This window comes from Anas platyrhynchos, chromosome 29 (assembly GCF_047663525.1).
Source record: "Anas platyrhynchos isolate ZD024472 breed Pekin duck chromosome 29, IASCAAS_PekinDuck_T2T, whole genome shotgun sequence".
NCBI classification, from domain to species: Eukaryota; Metazoa; Chordata; class Aves; order Anseriformes; family Anatidae; genus Anas; species Anas platyrhynchos.
Window position 1 is genome coordinate 404,968 of NC_092615.1, and position 17,632 is coordinate 422,599.

Sequence of the window (17,632 nt, forward strand, 5' to 3'; positions counted from 1 at the left end):
CCACCGTGCCAGGCGCTGCCGGGGGGCGGCCACGGGCTCCAGCTCCGGCTCGGCACAGGCCTGTGCGTGTGGGTGCGGGTGTGGGTGCGGGTGTCCGTGTGCACCGGGCAGGACCCGCTGCACACACGGCCGGGCTCAACGTGGCACCGTGCCGCTGGCACCAGGGTCCAGCGCCCATCACACCGGGGTGGTCGGTGGGCAGAGGAGCCCCAGCGCCGGGGCCGTCCCACATTGAGCGTGCCCCGCAGAGAGGAACAAACTCTGGCTAAATCCTTCTGCCCGCGGGATTTGCTGACACGAGCTCTGCAGTGCTTGGATAAACCCCAGCCATGCAGATGTTGCGCGCAGACACCGCGCTGCACAGACGTGTTCCCTGGGGCACTCCCTCTCCGCCCGCACCGCGCTCCCGGTGCTCTGCAGCAGCCGGGGGTCTCCTGCCCGTGGTGTTCCCATCGCAGAGCACGTGGGGGGGGGGGACGAGGACGCTTGGAAGGGGTCTGGGCTCCCTCTGCAGCCCCCACGCTCCCGCCTCCCAAGGCAGGGCAGGCAGAGCGAGCGCTCCCAGCAGATCCCGGGTGACTTCGGGCTCGGTTCCATCTCTGCTACCACCTCCCCGGTGACGTGGGCAGGTCATTTGCTGAACCGCCCTGGCCTCTGGGCCCTGTCTTCTTGAATCAAGCGGTTGCTGGAACGAACTCCCCGCTGCCTGGCTCTCCTCGCCCAGGCGTGTCGGGCCGGGGACCGGGGGCAGCTCCGGGCACGGGCCCCATCCTGCGCCCTGCCCCGGGTCCTGGGCAGCGCTCGCTCCCCGGTGCCTTCCCTGCGCCCCGCCTGCCGAGGGAGAATAACTGGTGCGGCTGGTCTCCCTGCTCCCCTCCGCCCAGATTATATATAATTGCCTATTTTAATTAATAAATTGGAGGCCACTCAAAGGAAAGCGGCGAGATTTGTTACAAGCACTGCAGGCATCGTCTGCCAGCCCCGAACCAGTCGTGTCACGGCGGATTTGAATCGGCCTCGCTTTGAATTCGCTCGCAGACAGATCAGACGATTTGCATCCCCCACCTCGCCCTCCCCAGCCTTCCGCCCCGCCAGCGTCTGGCAGCGCCCGCGGAGGGGCTGAGCCCGGTGCTCAGCACCACCACGGCTCGGCCGGGCCCGGGGGGGGCCGTGCCGGGGGTGCTGGGGGTGCTGGCTCCCTGCCGGCTCCCCACGCAGCCTCCAGCCTCCAGCCCGGCCTCCAGCAGCCCCCGGGGGCCTTGGGCTGCGGTGTGGAGCAGGAGCCCACCTGCCTCTGGGAGCTCTGCGAGCCCGGGGGAAAGTTCTGGGTCTCAGGGGACTGCTTTTGGGCTCCACCAAAAATTTCCCTTTTTCTTTTTCTTCTTCTTCCTTTTTTTTTTTTTTTTCTTCTCTTTCTTTTTGGATTCTTCGCTTTTCTTTTCCTACGCTTAATTTAAACCATTGTTTTTCAAGGGAAATTTTAATGTGAAAAACATGTTTTTCTACTTACTGCAAGCCTGGGCTATGTAAGCAATCAGGCTGCTCGGCTGAAGGGAGCTGCGGGGCGGACGGGGCTCTGTGGGGGGGACGGGCCCCGCAGCGCCTCTGCCCCTCACTGCCCAAGCCCCTGGGTCCCCGGGTGCCCCAGCCCCGCTCCCCCTCCTCGCACCGCTGTGGGGGCCGGGGTCAGCATCAGCCCGGCCGTGCCCACGGGACACCACGCGTCACCCCGCTCCCTTGGGTGGCTTCGAGTGGCCACAGTGGTGTGGGTGCGAGCCCCCCCTTGCCCACACGTTGCTGCTGGAGCGGCGTTGGGCAGAGCCTTCCCGGCCCCTCCATGGAGCCGCTTCGCCGACCGGGAGGATTCGTGCTGGCGTTCGGCCCCGCTGGACCCGGCTCAGCCCCACACGGCTCCCTCACGCTTTGCGGAGCTGCCGGCTCTCCCCTCGGGGCTGGGTTTGCTCCCTGCCTTCCCCCGCGGCAGAGGAAGCGTTTATACGCTGGGGAAACCGCACGGGCGGCCGGCCGCTGACTCACGGCTTGTTTACACGGCGTGCCTGTGAAAGTTACTCAGAAAAGTGTGTCACCGTGCGGCACCGTGCGTGCGCACAGACCTGGGGCCGGCACGGGGCGAGGCGAGGAGGGGAAGGAACCTGCGAGGTGTGGGCAGAGCCCCGGGGGGCCGCAGCCCCACGGCCACGCAGCCGCTGCAGCTCCCGGCCCGTGGTGGGGCCGGGGACGGAGCGGGGACGGGCAGGGGGGGCTCGGCCAGGGCCTCCCTGGGTGGTGCCGGGCTTGGAGGTGCCGCTCGGCCGTCCCGTGGGTGCCTGGAGCATCCCCCCCCCTACCCCTACCAGGTGGCCGTGGCTTTGTGCATGGTCGCACACACGCCCGTGTGAACGCGGTGGGTTTGTGCAGGCACTCGTTTTTGTGCAAATGCCTCCAGGGGGTTGTGCACGCGTGGACGCGCTGCCTCCCTGCCTGCTCTGCTCGTCCCCTGCGTGCAGCAGGAGGTGGAAGCCCCCCCGTGCCCAGGGGAGCAGCGTGGGGCTGGGCTCCCTGCTCTGCCCTCCCCTGGCCACAGCCGCCCGTGCCGGCCGGCCCCCGGCAGGTGCCCTGGGCTTAGCACCGGGGCCACCGGGGCCACCGAAGCTTGGCCGCGCTGCCCCGCGCCACCCCGGCCTCCTGCCCCCCGCACCTCCCGCCCCGGCCCCCCTGCGGGGCTCAGCCAGCCATGTGGGCAACGAGATCGTTTTGTAAGGAACTCATTAAGGCAGCCATAAATCTGCGTGTGCACAGACAGGAGAGATGAAAACCAGAGCCAACTGCGAGCCATAGACAAGAGACATCTGTTCTTCCACTCAGGGAACCGTGCTCCCTCACACACAGCCACCTCTCCTCGGCTACGCGAGCGGGGCCCGCGGGACGTCCCCGCCGCCTCCCCTCCCTGTACCTCCCTGTGCCCCCCTCGCCCACCTCTCCCAGTCCCTGCTCCATGGTGACCCCCCCGGGGTGCTCCCCCTGGACGGACAGAGCCCAGCGCACCCTCCCCACGTGGGGGCTGCCGCTGGCATCCCCGCAGAAGGTGCTGGAAGAGAAGAGGCGTCGGGTGAGCGCGGTCCGGCTGGGCGCAGCCCCGGGGATCAGGGGGACGGCAGCGGGGAGGGAGCGAGCGGCGGGCACCGCCCGGGGGGGATGCTCCCAGCAGCTCTGCAGCCTGGATGCTGAGGGCAAGGAGCAGGAACGGGGCTGGACCCCCCTGGGTGCCCCCGGGACCCTCCCCAGCACCCAAGGCTGAGCGGAGCAAGCCCCACGAAGGGGCAGCGAGCGCTGCGGGGCCGCAGGATGGAGCGGGCGGTGCTGGGTCCAGGGGAGCAGCTCCCACCCAGCCCGCACCGAGGGGGGCACGGGCAGCTGCACAGATTGAGGCTTTAATTAAGCATTTGACACGGCACCTTGTGAGATCCTACCCGCATAATTAAATCAAATTGCCTGTGATAGGAGCGCTTTTACAACACGCTGAAAACTGGCACGAAGATCATCAGCCAAGAGCAGCGCGTCAGGCTGGGGGCTGCGGGACCAGGGGGGTGCGGTGCTGTTTGACCCCACAACGTCAGCAGCCTGGAAGCCAAGGCCACAGCACACGCAGAGGATGCTGCAGCAGGAGCAGGGCCCTGAGCCCAGCGGGAGGCGAGGGTGTGTGGGATGAGGCCGCCCATGGCAGGGCTGGGTCCTGCTTGTCGGACCGAGCGACCGCAGGGTGCAGCCAGGTCAGCGGCGAGGCGGCAGCAGGAGGGTTCTGCATGGGAGCAAAGCACGCACGGTGATCAGATTTGGAGGGGCAGGTCTTGGGAAGCTGCGCGCCCTGCCACCCCCCGCCCTTCCCCACGCGCAGGCTCCCACCCTGCCCTCTTTCATTTTGCAGAAGTGGAAGTGCCCCAGTAACATGAAACGATTGCTCGGTGAGGAGAATCCAGCTCAGCACTTCTTGGCATTTGTTCACGGCTTTTCATCTTCAAAGCTCCTCGCAAGCATTAGCTAACTGCTAATGCAACCTTCCTGTGAGATAGTGCAGGATCAAGCAGAGGAGCATTATCTCGCCGCAGCAGATGGGGAAACTGAGGCTCGGAGCGGTGACGCTGCTGCCCCCGGGCGCGGGGCGAAGCCGCGTGTCAGAGCTGGGGGTGGAGCGTGCCCAACCGGGCCATCGAGGTGCGGATGGGATCGCACGGCTCCGCGCTCCCCACGCCGCTGATGCAGCCGTGAGCCATAGGCAGCTCCCCGCTCAGCCCGGCTGGGGCCATGCGGGCACGGCAGAGAAAATCCAGCCCCCTGGGGCAGAGCCGGGCAGCAGAGCTGCGCACCACAGGCCCAGCACCCCCGCACGGTGCCGTGGGCTCACAGAGCCGGTGCCTCCCTGCAGCATGGGCTCAGCTCTTGCTTTTCGGGGGGGAACCAAGGCTGGGGCCAAGCCTCGCCCTGGCCTTACTGGGCTCCCCCGTGCTCTGTGAGTGCCCAGCGGGCAGCAAGCCGGCCCCATCGCCCTGAGCACAGCTCGGGTCCCCGGCAGCCTCTGGCTTCCCGAGGCCCCCAGCTCCCCGCAGGCTGCCCCATGGGCTGTGCTGGGAGTTACCGGCTGCCAGGGCTGCCTGCTTTGCTCCCGGGGGGGAACGGCGGCCGAGGCGCTGAGGGATGTGCCCAAAACCTCCCAGCAAATCCTCAGAGCCGATAGGAAACCTCGGCGCTTTTGCATGCGCCCTGACCCTGGGCTCTGTGAGAAACGCTTCTCAATTGAATGTCTTGTTGTAAATTGCAGCTCTAATTGGTTTAGCAGAGTTTAATTAGCCTGAACTGATGAGAGAGACGAGATTCCCTCCTTAAAGGAGCCCGGCAGCGCAGGAGGAGAGCAGAGCAGCCCGGGTGCCGGGGGGACGGCCGCCTCTTGAACCTCGGCCTGAAATCTTGCTGCAGACCAAAGGCTGCCGGGAAGCCGCCTGACCCAGAACAATACCAGCACCCAGACAGAAAAGGTCAGATGCGAGGCTGCCATTCAGTGCGGCTGCAAAGAGCTCCTTTGTCCCCGCTCTTCCCGCCGCCCCCGAGCCCCATGCGCGGCCGCTGGGCTCGGCTCCCTCCCTGCCAAGAGCTGGACTGTGGCCGGGCAGCGGGGGCCCCCATCCCGCCCGTCCCCGCGAGCAGGGCGCAGGCACCGCTCCTCCCGCCTGCCTCGAGCAGCAGAGCTGCAGCCGGGCAGATTTACCCCAGGGGTCCCCGTCTGACTTTCTCTCCCCTCGCTCTGCCGGTGCCGCTGTGTTGCTCACGGTTGCCGCCTGTCCTGTTCTGGGCACAGCAGGACTCGGCAGCAGGACGTCCCCGGCTCTCTGCAGTCTGCTCCGCTGAGTTCTGCTCCCAGCCCTGCTCGAGAACCTGCCCTGGTCCCCGCCTGAGGCAGGACCGTGGGCAGCGTTTCCCTGCCCCACACCCGGCTCCCAGCAGGCAGACGGCGCTCCCCGGGGAGCCGGGCGCAGGGCGAGCCCGAGCCCCCAGCATGGAGCTGCCCTTTGCGCTGGGAAGGCCTCGGTGAGGCTGCGCTGCGCTGGGAGGAAGGGGCCTGACCTGCTCCCCTCCTGGCCTCCGAGCTCCTCCCGTCCCCGCTGGAGCGGGGAGCCCAGCTGCGCTGCTCCGTCCAGATGCGGCGGCTTGGAGAGAGGTACGACCCCTTCCCTGCCAGAGCCGCCGGTTGTGCAACGCCGCTCACAGCCAGGGAAAATCCCTTCTTGGCCTCCGCGAAGCTCCTCTGACATCCTCGAGCATGTGAGCGAGTGCATCACTGCCCGCTCTCTTACTGAGACCCAGCTCAGGGATTTGGCTCCCCAGCCCTCTGCCCTTACATGGGCAGCCGCTCGGAGCGGCGGCAGAGCCAGGCGGGGGCACGGCGCCCCGGGACCGGGACTGGGACCAGGGCAGGGGCCGGGAGGCAGCGGTGCCCAGCCCGGGGCCAGCAGCACACCACGAGCATGTGCTGGGCTCCTGGGTCCTCCTGTCCGTGGGGACAGCACGTGCCTCGCCATGGCAGGGTGCCTCTGCCCCCATGTGCTGGTCACAGGTGACGTGGCCCTTCAGGACAGTGAAGCCCCAAGGCTCGCGGTGATGCTGCACGGGGTAAAACGCAGCTCTCCCCATTCGCGTCCCCTCCCTGGGGGCTGCGTGGGGAGAAGCGGAGAGGGAGCTCGGCCTCGGTGCAGCTCCCCATCCTCATCCCCTGGGAGGGGGGGACGTGGCGGTGGCAGTGGACACAGTCACCCTGCTCCCGCTGGCATCGCCCCCGCTCCCCGGGCGTGTGACCAGCGCTGCTCGGCCTCGCTGGACCGAGGCTCGTCCAGCCCGACCCCGCGCCAGAGCGAGCTGCTCGCGCTGTGCTGGCATCGGCTCGGAGCGGGGCGGCCGCTGCCGGAGCACAGGGGTGGTGCGAGCTCCCCGGGGCCGTCCGGATGGGGCCCCTCTCCTGAAAGAGCCGGGCCAGCTCTGCTGAAAGCATGACCTCAGCTGAGGCCAGTGCAAAGGGTAACGCGTTCCCCTCAGCTGCACGGCGCAGAGGGACGGGGAGGTTCAAGGGGCTGGGAAAGGCCCCAGGAGCGGCAGCAGGAGGGGCCCCGTGGCCCTGGCTCTGGGTGCAGGGCGATGGGCAGGGACCCTGAGTGCGCCCCGTGCCGATGGGCTGCTGATCCCGGCGTGGGGGCACCAGGCAGGGACCAAGGCCGGACGATGCCAGGCAGGAGCCCTGCTCCTGGTGGCACTGTGTGCCGTGGGGCGTGCCCCCCCCCCCCAGCTCTTCTCCTTTCCCCAGCTCTCCCCGCACGGCTCACACAAGGGCTGGCGCTGCCCGGGGAAGCGGAGCCCGGCTGTGCCTCGGTTTCCCTAACGGCACGGCCTGGGCTGCCAGCGGGGCCGCGGAGCTGCTTGCAAGGCAATGATGGGATGCCATCCAGCATCCAGCGTGGGCCGGACCCAGCCGCTGCTTGGGAGGGCTCCGGGGGGGGGGCCGGGGGCCAGGGGCTCGCTCCGGCCTCGGCTGGAGGGGGCGGGCAGGGTGGGGGCCCCCAGCCCAGCAGCACCCCGGGCTGTCCCCACACAAACCTCGCTCCTCCTGCCCCGACGTTGCCTCCGCCGCTCGGCTCCCCCGTGCCGGGGGCACCCCCGAACCTCCCCGCGACCGGGGGCCGCCACCGGGGGCCCCCTCCCCATCGCCACCCGGTTGCGCCCCAGCCCGGCGGTCGCGGCCACCGAGCCCCGCGCCCCCCCCCCGCGCTGCCGCCCGCCGCCCCCCCCCCCCCGCTCCCCCGGCCCCCCCGGCCCGCCCGCCGCCGCCCCGCCCGGTGATTCACACCGCCCCGCCGCTTTATAGCGCCGCCGGCCCCGCCGCCGCCTCACAGCAACAGGTCCCGGAGCGCCCCGGCCGCGTCCCGTCCCCCCGCCCGGCCCGGCCCGGCCCGGCCATGCCGCTCCGGCTGGCGCTCTGCCTGCTCGCCCTCTGCGGCCCCGCCGGCGGCGACGCCGCGCACGGTAAGTGCGGGGGGGGGCCGGGGGGGGGCCGCGGGGTACCGGGCGGCCGCGCCCGACGGCAGCTGGCGCGCCCCGTCCCGTCCCGTCCCGTCCCGGCAGGTGCCTGCGGCGGCCCCAGCTCCCGGCGCCGTTACCGGGCTGTGCCCCGCGGCGCGCCCCGTCCGGCCCCAGGCAGCCGCTGCCGGTGGCCCGGGGCGGGGGGGGGGGGGCGCTCCCCGCCGGTGCCCCGCCGCCCCGCGCCGCCGGCCCCGCGCGTCCGTCCCGCCACGAGCCCCGGGGACGTCCCGGCCACCTCCGGCCGCGGCGGTCCCGGGGCTGCAGCGAGGCCCCGCCGCCGTGGCCCGCGTTAGGGCAGCGCCCGTGCCCGGTCCCGGTCCCCGGCTCGGGGCTGGAGGTGAGCGGAGCCCCCGGTGCTGCCGGCCCCGCAGCACCGCCCGGGGGGGTCCCGGTCCCCAGCGCCCCGGGGTGCTGAGCGCCGAGCCCCGGTGCTTTGCGAGCCGCCCGGCCCGGATGGGAAGAGCCGGGAGCCACGGCCGGTTCCCGGTTTGGGTGTGGAGTTTGCAGCTCGGAGCCCCCCCGGGTCGGGTGGCCGTACCGGCAGCTTCCGCGGTGCTCGGAGGCAGCCCGGTGGCTCAGTGGCCGTTCCCTCGCAGCAGCCACCAGCGCCCCGGCCAGCCGGGATGGCAGCGGCCGTGCCAGCCCCGCTGTGCTGAGCCGAGGTCGCTGCCAGCCTCGGTGCTCCTGCTGCAGCGCTGGGGTTTCCGTCTTCTCCTCGTGCAGTCACGTTCGTCCCCATCACTCGCTGCCAGCGCGCGCAGGGAGCAGGGCTCGCAGGACAGCAGCAGGTCGAGGTGCCCCAGAGGACCGGGGGGATTCCCTGCAGGGGCTTTGGCCCCCAGGATCATGTTTAGCATCGCCCCCGCCCATGGGATTTCTGCTCGCTGCTTGGTGAGGTCCAGTTCAAACACCGAGAGGCCCCAGGCACGAGCCCCCCGGTGCTGCCCTCCAGGCCCCGCTGCGGGCAGGAGCGCTGCAGCCTCGCTGGGTGGGGAAACCTGGAGGATGGGGCACCCAGAGAGCCCCCGCACTGCCCCCCCCTATCCCGTGGCCATGGGCTCAGCCCGCAGCACATCCCCGTTCCCTGCCCTGGCTGCGCGTGGGAGCAGCCATGGGTCCGGCCACCCGGGTGCAGTGGGAGCTGTGGGGGCTCAGGCGCTCCCGCAGGAGCTGGCCCTGTGGGAGGTGTGACAGTGGCTCCTGCTCCCCTGCTGGGGGCTCGGGGCTGCTCCTGCATCGTGGCCCGCTTCCCGTTCAGCCTCCCTGCGGCTTTGCCGTGAGCGTTGTGGCATCAGGACCCGTCCCAGCCCCGTGGCGTGGCTGGGCGCTGCCAAATGTGTTCAGAGCGCAGCCCTGGTCCGGGGTGAGGAGCTCGCTGAGCTCTCCTGCCCGCTGATGCTGTGCAGGGCGTTCGGGGGCTCCCCGGGGCTATGGGGTGATGGGGGAGCACTGCAGCCTGGGCACTGGGGCGGGGGCAGGAGGTTCCCCTACGCAGCAGCAGAGGAGACTCCGTGTTTTGAATATTTTTTATTCTTTTTTTTCTTATAAACATGTGAGCAGCTGACCCACTTTCTTTTGGCAAATGATCTGCGAAGGAAACTATTTTAAAGTAGCCAGAGATCCCTGCTGGGAAGATATCAGACTTGGAAACTACCTCCTGGGCACTGGGAGCACAGGGGGGGCTCCTAGGTCGCACTGGGGACAAACCGAAGCAGCACAGGGGGAATGGGGCGGCTCTCAGCACCCAGGGGGGGCAGACCCTGCCTCCCCAGCACCGCGCGCCTTGCTGTGGGGACGTCCTGGGTCCTCCCCTGGAGGCCTCCCCCTGCGGGCGTCGGGCACCCGTGGGCCATGGAAAAGCTGCGGAGGGATTTGGGGCTGGGAAGCTCTGGGCTGGCCGCGTGCGCGCAGCCTTGGGGCAGGTGCTACCGGCGCAGAGCCCCGGCTTTTGCACTGCCTAAATGCGGAGTTCGGGCTGCTGCTGGAGCCCCTCTCAGCCCCGAAGAAGCGCAGGGAGCAAGCAAGGATCCAACTTTGCTGCGGAGCTCCTGGGGCTGCCGCTGGCTGTGGGGATGCTGGTGCGGCTGCCACAGCCACGTCCTCAGCAAGGCTCCGCGCTGATCCACCACGGAGCTGCTGTCGGCATCGCTGCTGGCCCCAGGGGCTGCAGGGGCTGGGCAGGAGGGGGGCAGCCCCAGCGGGAGCGCGGTGCAGAGCTGGCACCCAGCTTCTGGCTCAGTACCATGGGGGGAACTGGGGCCATGGGAGATGGTAAAGGAGAAATGGGCACGGGAGAGCGATTGATGAGAGGCAGATTGATGGAGTGCAGATGGACGCATTGGCCCTGCTGCCACTTCTGGAGGTGCCCTGGGGTTCCCGGACACCTGCGGCTCGGGGCTGTCAGGGTTCGGATGGGCTCCGGTCCCCACGGGGAGCTGCTGCTGGCCACAGCCGCACTGAGAGCCCCTCGTGCTTAAGGCCAAACTGAAATGGGGCTCACGGGAGGGGACAGGGGGCCAGGTTTGGGTGCTGACACCCGCTGTGGATCAGGGCAGCCCAGTTGGAGGGGAGCGGCTCCAGCCCCGTGCTGGCGTGTCGGGCAGCAGGATCCGGCCCTGCCCCCAGCCCTTCCTCACATCTTTAGCCGTTTAGCAAACCTCAAACGCAGCTAATGAGAACATAAACCCAAATAAGCGTCAGAAGAGGCTGGTTCGCAGAGGCGGAAATTGCAAAGGAATCACTCACAAAAAAAAAAAAAAAGTATAAATGATTTGCTCATGAGGTTAAGGAACAAACAGGCTTTTGACTCAGTGGGATCAGATGCTGCTGGGCTGGCTGCGGCCCAGGGGCTGTGTCAAGTGCCCTGTTTGCCGGCCGGCCCCGCACAAAGGCGGTGTGTGTCGGGCTCCTGTGCGTGGGGTCGGTCCCTCTGCGGGGACACCGGTGCGCACCGGGGGACGCTGGCTCGCGGTGCTGTGCAGGCACCACCGGCCCTGCTCTCTCTGTCCCCTTGGGCAGCGCTGCGGGGAGCGGGCTGTAGGGCCCCGTGCTGGCCCCCCGGGCAGGCAGCTCCTGGGGCATCGCACCCGCAGGGTGCCCACCCAGCCGTGCTGCTGGCGGGGCTTTGGGTGCCGGCCGGGCTGCGTGGGAACGCGCACGGTGCCGGGGGCTGGCGCGGTCGCTTGGCACAGCACAGGCACCATTAGCTCCCCCGGCCAGCTCCCCGTGCAGCAGCCCGTGCGTGCCCTGGTGGTGGGGAGGGCGGCACGGCCACGCTGGGGTCTCCTCATCCTCTGCCCTCTCTGCAGGTGGGATCTGCTGGCTGCAGCAGGGGAAGGAGGCCAAGTGCACCATGATCCTGAAAACGGGCGTGACGTGGGAGGAATGCTGCGCCAACGGCAACGTGGACGTGGCCTGGTCTAATTACACCTACCCAGGCAACAAGATCAGCCTGCTGGGCTTCCTGGGGCTGGTGACCTGCCACCCCTGCAAAGGTGAGCGCGGCCGCTGCTGGGCACCAGGCTGCGGAGGCCCCTGGGGCTGAGCCCCGTGCTGGGGAGGACGCTGAACCCGCGATGCAGCAGCCGTGGGGGCAGGGCTGGGTCCCCCAGTGCCTTCCTGGGTCCCCAGGAGGGTGCTGCCGGGGCCCTGGGCTCGTGGCGCAGCCGCCAGCCCCGGGTTGCTCTCACTTCACGTGCGCTTTTGTGGCCCTCGGGGCACGGGGCCGTGCACCCTGCCCTGCGGCTCCCGGGCTGGCAGATTGCTGGGGCCTCCCGGCCCCGCTGCCCTCCCCAGGTCTGGTTAAAGGGAAACTTCTTTCAGTTTTTTTTAAGGGAAAAAGATCTATTTCTTCCCCCCTGCTCCCCCTTCCTCCTCCCAGCGCGTGTGTGTGAAATGGCTTTATATAACGGGCAGCTCCAGAAATGGAAACTCTCCAGCTGTGAGTTCCAGGCCCTCCAGATGTTTTGGCGCACGCCGGAGGCACGGATCCCCTCGTCGCACTTGCGTGGCCGTGTGAGAACATGCTCGAGGACCTGCTGACCACAGTAGTCAGGAGCAGGTCTTTGGAAGGTCACTTCGTTATTTGCTTAAAGCGGGGGAAAAAAAAAAAAGGCTCTTAACGAACAGCCTCTCGCAGCGCCTCCATGCTGCCCCTCAGTGCTTCAGCCCCCAGCCTGCTCCTCTGGCCTCGGCCGCCCTGGCTGAGCTTGGGGACGCATCCGGCAAGGTCCTGGCCCTGGTGTGCTCCCCGTGGCAGCCAGGGAGGTTGGGCAGTGCCAGGGCACCAGCGCTGGCACCGGCTGCTCTCCCAGGCTGGAGGAGGCTCCTTGGCAAGGGGGGTCTGCAGCAGGGCTGGGGGTGCACAGGGTGACTGTGGTGGTCAGAGAGCAGGACCTGGGCAGAATGCAGCCAAGGGAAAATGGATGAAGAGCCCGGCTGGCACGTTCGCTGCCGCTCTCCACCCCTCCAAAAGCCCTGCTGGTCCCATCCAGATGGGGCTGCCGTGTGCTCCCTGCCAGGCTCCGGGGTCTTGGCAGAGCTGGGGGCCGGGGCAGTGCCCGCTGCGGGCTCGTGGGGCTGGCCCAGGTCAGCCCGGGGTAACGGGGTCGCAGCCGCCAGCCCCACAGCAGCAGCCGGGGCGGCCGAGCCCTGCGGGAAGGCGCTGGCCGGGCCCCGGGGGCTGCAGAAATTCCTGGCTCCAGCTGCTGGGGACGCGGTGTCCCCCCCAGGGACCCAGTGTGGATGGGAGAGCCAGGCCATGGGGCCAGGCCATGGGGCCAGGTCACAGGCGGATGCTTCTGCAGCCTCACCGCCTCGCTGAGATGGGGCGGGCAGATGGACAGATGGACAGAGGGGCCGCGCTGCCGCAGCGAGGGTCCCGTGTGCTGCTGGGGCCGGGCCCCTCCGTGCCCCGTCTTGTCCCTGCTGCGCTGCCCCTGCCCTCGGAGCCGTTTTGGGCAGGCCCCAGCTATGGAAATCAAGGAGCAAACCAGGAAACCGCCCGTCTCCCACCGGGGAATTTCCCCTGGGAACCTGGGCCAAGCAGACAGGGGATTTCCCCTTCCCCACCTCCCCCCCCCCGCCGTCTCCCCAGGTGACCCCAGTCTTCTGCGGGGAAATCCCCCTGCTTTATCTGGAGGCATCTCCCCGCTGACATCTTCCCAGCACACACCCTGTCTGCGGGAATCCCTCCTGCTCCAGGGTAAATCGGGCTCGGGGTTCTCTTCCCTCCCCGCTCCGGGTGCTGACAGACCTGGGGCCTGGGGTCCTGCCTCCCCCATCCCCAGGGCCGCCCGGAGTCCCTCTGGGGTGGCGCTGGGGGTGTCCGGACGTGGGGTAAGGGGCTCGCAGCTGCCCCACACGCTGCTCCCCTCCTGCTCCCGGTGCAGCCAGCGGCGTTGGGGCCCCCTCTGTCCCCTGCTCCCGGGGCCTTGGTGGCCCCAGGGCGCTTTGAGCCCCGCCGCCGTGCTGCGGGGAGGCGACCCGCGGGACAATGCGCCCGTCTGTCTCGCCTGCTCCCGCCGGGAAGCGGACGGGACGGGGGATCTGCCGCTCGCTGCCGTGACCCGCTCTTGTGTTCAAGTCACGGAGGCCTGGAGCAAAACAGGGCTGGGTATTGTCTGATTAAAGCGGAGCTCTTGATTGCCCAGACAACTCGCAAAGCCCAGTTCCTTCTGGAGGATCTGGGGCCTTACAGAGATAGATTTTTTCCATTGCATAAGAAAAAGAAATGTCTCCTTCCAAAAAAATAAATACATAGAAATGAATTAGCTGGTGCTGATCTGAGGGCCAGCTCTCTGGCTGGGGTAAGTGTTGGCTGATAGCTCAGCGCCGCAGCCAACGACCTGCTCCTTCGCAGCGCTGAGCAGATCCAGATGCTGCTGCAGGCAGCGCTCGCGCGGCGCAGCCCCCGCGGGGCCCGGGGGCAGCCCCAGGTGAGCCCCGGCGCGGTGCTGCGGGGCCGTGCCGCGTCCTGACGCGCTGCCCCCCCCCCGTTTCTCCCCAGAGAGCTGCGAGGGGGTGGTGTGCGGCCCCGACAAGGTGTGCAAGATGAAGCACGGGCGGCCCCAGTGCGCCTGCGCCCCCGACTGCTCCAGCCTGCCCCGCAAGCTGCAGGTCTGCGGCTCCGACGGCTACACCTACCGGGACGAGTGCGACCTGCTGACGGCCAAGTGCAGAGACCACCCCGACCTGGAAGTGATGTACCAGGGCAAATGCAAAAGTAGGTTGGGTCGTGCCCCTGCCCTGCCCCATCCCCGCTCCCCGCGGCTCCCGGTGCCGTGAGGGCGGTCGGAGCCCGGCAGCGCCGCGTGGCCCCAGGTCACACGCGCCCGTCGGTCCTCCTGGTGCCCTGCGAGGTCCTGCAGGGGTGAGAGCCCGCCTGGGTCGGGCACGAGCTGCCCGCACACCGCGCACTGCCCCCACCTCTCCCGCCCCAGGCAGCCAGGGCTAACGTGAGCCCAGCCACCGAGGCTGCAGCCTCTGCAGACGGAGATGCCGCTGCGGTGCCCTCCCCTCCCGTGGCGCATCAGGAGCAGATCCGCAGCCCGGGTTTGGGGGCTCTGCCATGCCCCGGTGGGGGGGGGGACGAGCCCGGCCCCCAGCTCCCAGCTGCATCTCCCCGCCTGACACTGCGCGGAGGAGTTCACTCGCGGCCGAGCTCGCTGGCCCCGGCATCGCCCCCGCGCCGCTGCCTGCAGCAGGGTGGAGCGGCTCGGAGCTGGCACCCGCTCCGGGGCCCCGGCCCCGGCACCCCAGCAGGGACGCAGCGGTGAGAGCCGGGCGGCCGAGGAGCTGCCTCGGATGCCGAAGCGGCTCGTCAGTGCGACGGGGGATTCGGCCTCGCTGCGGCTGGGGAATAGCAGTCCGTAAAATGTCACTTCCAAACATCAAGCCCCTTTTTTGTTGTTTTGTTAAAGAGAGCAGTAATCCTCCTTTCCCTGCCAAGAACTGTCAGAATTATTATGATTATTTTTGCCAGCCCTCCTCTCTGAAATGCTTTGCCTGTCAAGCTCTGGACTGCACAGTAAAATTTGGGGCAAGAAATGTGAGTTGCGAGCTGGGAGTTGCAGATGCCAAGTCTCCTTCCAATCCGGCAGGAAAATAGAGGAAGGAGGAGGGAAGGCTTCAAACAGTGTTTACAGCGTCCGGGGAGCACGCCGGGCCCAGCCGTGCCCCCGCGCCGGCGTGGGGCTGGTGCCACGGGGGCGGCCGGCTGCGCAGGGCCTGCGGGCTGGGGGTGCACAAAGCCCCCCCCGCCCTCCTGCACAGCTCCGAGCCCTGCCCGGGGCCTGATCCTGCCCCTGCGGACCCTCGCCGCCCCTGCTCTCTCTGCCAAGGCACCTGCGTGGGGCCGCTTGTCCCAGCCAGGTCCCGTCGGCCAAGCCGGGCTCCGGCCCCGCGCCCTCTCTCGGGTGCTGTTTCAGGGCCGTTGGCTCCCCCCGGCCGTTGGCTCCTGCCCCTTGTCCCCGTGCGGCCGGCGGTGCCAGGTCCCTGCCCGGGGCTGCTGAGCTGCGTCCGCGTTGTGCTTCCCCGCAGAGTCCTGCTCCAGCGTGGTGTGCCCCGGCACCCACACCTGCGTGGTGGACCAGACGGGCAGCGCGCACTGCGTGACGTGCCGGACGGCTCCGTGCCCCGAGCCCACCAGCCTGGACCATGCCCTGTGCGGCAACAACAACGTCACCTACCCGTCGGCGTGCCACCTGCGGCGGGCCACGTGCCACCTGGGGCGCTCCATCGGCGTGCGCCACTACGGGAGCTGCTCGGGTGAGCGGGGCGCGGGGCATGGGGGGCTGCGGGCACGGGGCTCTGCCCCCCTGCTGCACCCACTCACCTCTTTCCCCCTTTTCTGCCCCCGTTTCCAGCCGCGGCCAAGTTCTCCCTGGAGACGGACAACGCCGAGGAAAACTACGTGTGAATCCTTCCTTCGCCGCGAGGCCGGACCCAGGAGACAGGGGCATTATGTGTATATTGTACAAACCATATACCCGATATTTATTAAGATAAAAGGTCCTTATTTATATCTGTGTATGTTATGCAGTCGCAGAGGGCCCGGCTCCCGGCCCTGCCGGCCGTGCCGGGGCTGCGCAGGGCCACCCGGGCTGCTCCGTGCCCGCGGCGTCGAGGGGGCGTCCGCACCGCCGCACGCTGCCCCCCCCACGTGTCCTTGGACGGCCGCCCCGGGCCTATTTATTTTTGGATTGAATTCTTGGTACTCTGCTGACGTTTCTGGCCGGGACCTCGGGGTCAAGTGGGAATCTGCGCTTTATCTTTCCCCGGAGGGGCTCAGCCCCAGCTGCCAGCAGCAGGAAACGGAGCACGGAGCTGCGCTGGGTTTGGGACGGATGGGTTTATGTTTTTATACACACACACATATATATATGCGCATGTATATGTGTATGGCATTTTCCCCTGAAGTTTCAGCGCGTGTTTTTAAAGCTGATGTTAGCTGAGGTTCTCCCAGGCCCACCCAGACCAGGCTTCCAGCCCTCGGTGCGATGGGGACGCAGCCTGCGGCTCGCCCTCGCTCACCCCGCCGTGGCCAAACCCCCAGCGAGCAGCCTGGGCTGCTGTGGGGCAGAGGGCAGTGGAGCCCCCATGGGGGCACGGGGCAGGAGCGTCCCTGGGACCCCCGGCCCCGCTCTGGGGCAGGCGCAGCCCCCTCCGGCCCCCATCTCCCGCACCCAGCGCTCTCTCACCCCCTCTGTATTTATTGTTACTTCTCTCTCTTTTTGTGTGCGTTGTGACCTGTGTAAATACCATCTCGTCTCTGACACCAAGAAGCTGTTGCCTTTATATAAATATCATATATATATAATATATATATATATAAATACCCTATTTTCTATTTTTGTATGATTGTGTTCCGATTCCTGAGGCAGAAGCTATGGGAACATATACATTTCCTATTCCATATTGTTAGGAGCATTTTACGGCTGTGTTACAATTTGGATTACAATTAAAAATCGAATAAAAGGTGCTGTGGGTCTGGTTTTGTTGTGCTGCTGCATCCCACGGGGCTGTGCCCCCGCGCCGTGGGACCTGCAGGGCGGCAGCAGTTGTGGGGCAGGGGGGGCGTGCAGGGGGGTGCCTGGTGCATGTGGCAGCGCGTCCCAGGAGCTTTGTCCCCCCCCGGTAGCGGCCGTTCCGGCGTGGGCACCGGCCCGAGCTGGCAGCAGCGGCAGCGTCCCCGTGGCGGGGAGCAGGTGAAGTGCGCCCTGCTCGGCCCCAGCTCCCCGGCTGCACCAGGCCACCGCCAGCATCTGGTTCAGCTTTGTGTTGGGGTTTTTCCACCCTGGCCAAGTCTCTCCGAGCAGCAACAAGAAAGGAAAGGGGAGAGAGAGGAGGGGAAAAAAAAAAAAAAAGAAAAAGAGAGCAACCAGCAATGCAAATCAAATATGTTCCTAATATCAGTGAGTGCCGTAAGGGTTTGGTATTTCACAAAACAATTCCTGCCATTAATTGAGTCCTGATGTGCGACGCTCCCCCGGCGGACGCAGTCGCAGGAGCCGGGCTGCAGCCTGCGGCTTGGCTCCCGCGGGACACCAGGAGCCGCGGCCGTGCCCCCGGCCGGGTCCCCTGCCCCGGGGCTGGGGTCAGCGCACGGCCCGGCCACCCCGACCCCCGTACCTGCCCCGCTCGCCTCTGAGCTGCTCCCTGCCTGTGGGGTGGGTGTAAGGGCACGGCCAGGGCTCAGCCAGGGCTTTCCCTGGTGCCAGTGTTTGCAGCACAGGGGGCCGGGGGCTTCCTGCCCCCTTCCTCCCCCCGGGGCTTTGGCCCCGAGGCTGCTGGCGTTGCCCCACGCCAAGGCGGCGGGCACGGGCTGCGGCAGCGACGTCAGTGCTGCTGCTGGGCGGGAGATTTCGGCTCCCAGAGCACGGCCGTGAGTCAGGCGGCTCCTTCCCTCCGTTTTTTGGGTGGTCTGGGGCGAGCCGGGACAAGCGCCGGCTCCCCAGGGTTCCCAGCAGCGTGTGGAAGCCCCGAGGCTGCCAGCCCTGCCCCAGCGTCCTCG

At 68.0% G+C, this 17,632-nt stretch overlaps 1 protein-coding gene across 1 annotated transcript; it reads left to right on the forward strand.

The window, feature by feature from the left end:
* Positions 1-7,406: 7,406 nt before the first annotated feature.
* On the forward strand, positions 7,407-16,599 carry FSTL3 (follistatin like 3). Its single transcript, XM_038169242.2, has 5 exons — positions 7,407-7,563; positions 10,929-11,114; positions 13,628-13,843; positions 15,160-15,387; positions 15,486-16,599. The coding sequence occupies exons 1-5, from the start codon at positions 7,497-7,499 to the stop codon at positions 15,536-15,538; spliced, it is 750 nt and encodes a 249-aa protein (XP_038025170.1). The 5' UTR covers positions 7,407-7,496; the 3' UTR covers positions 15,539-16,599.
* Positions 16,600-17,632: the final 1,033 nt, after the last annotated feature.

Coding starts and splice junctions, on each gene's coding strand:
- FSTL3 (XM_038169242.2), top strand. CDS start 7,497: ATGCCGCTCCGGCTGGCGCTCTGCCTGCTCGCCCTCTGCGGCCCCGCC. Junction 11,115..13,627: donor GACCTGCCACCCCTGCAAAG/GTGAGCGCGGCC, acceptor GTTTCTCCCCAG/AGAGCTGCGAGGGGGTGGTG. Junction 15,388..15,485: donor CCACTACGGGAGCTGCTCGG/GTGAGCGGGGCG, acceptor CCCCGTTTCCAG/CCGCGGCCAAGTTCTCCCTG.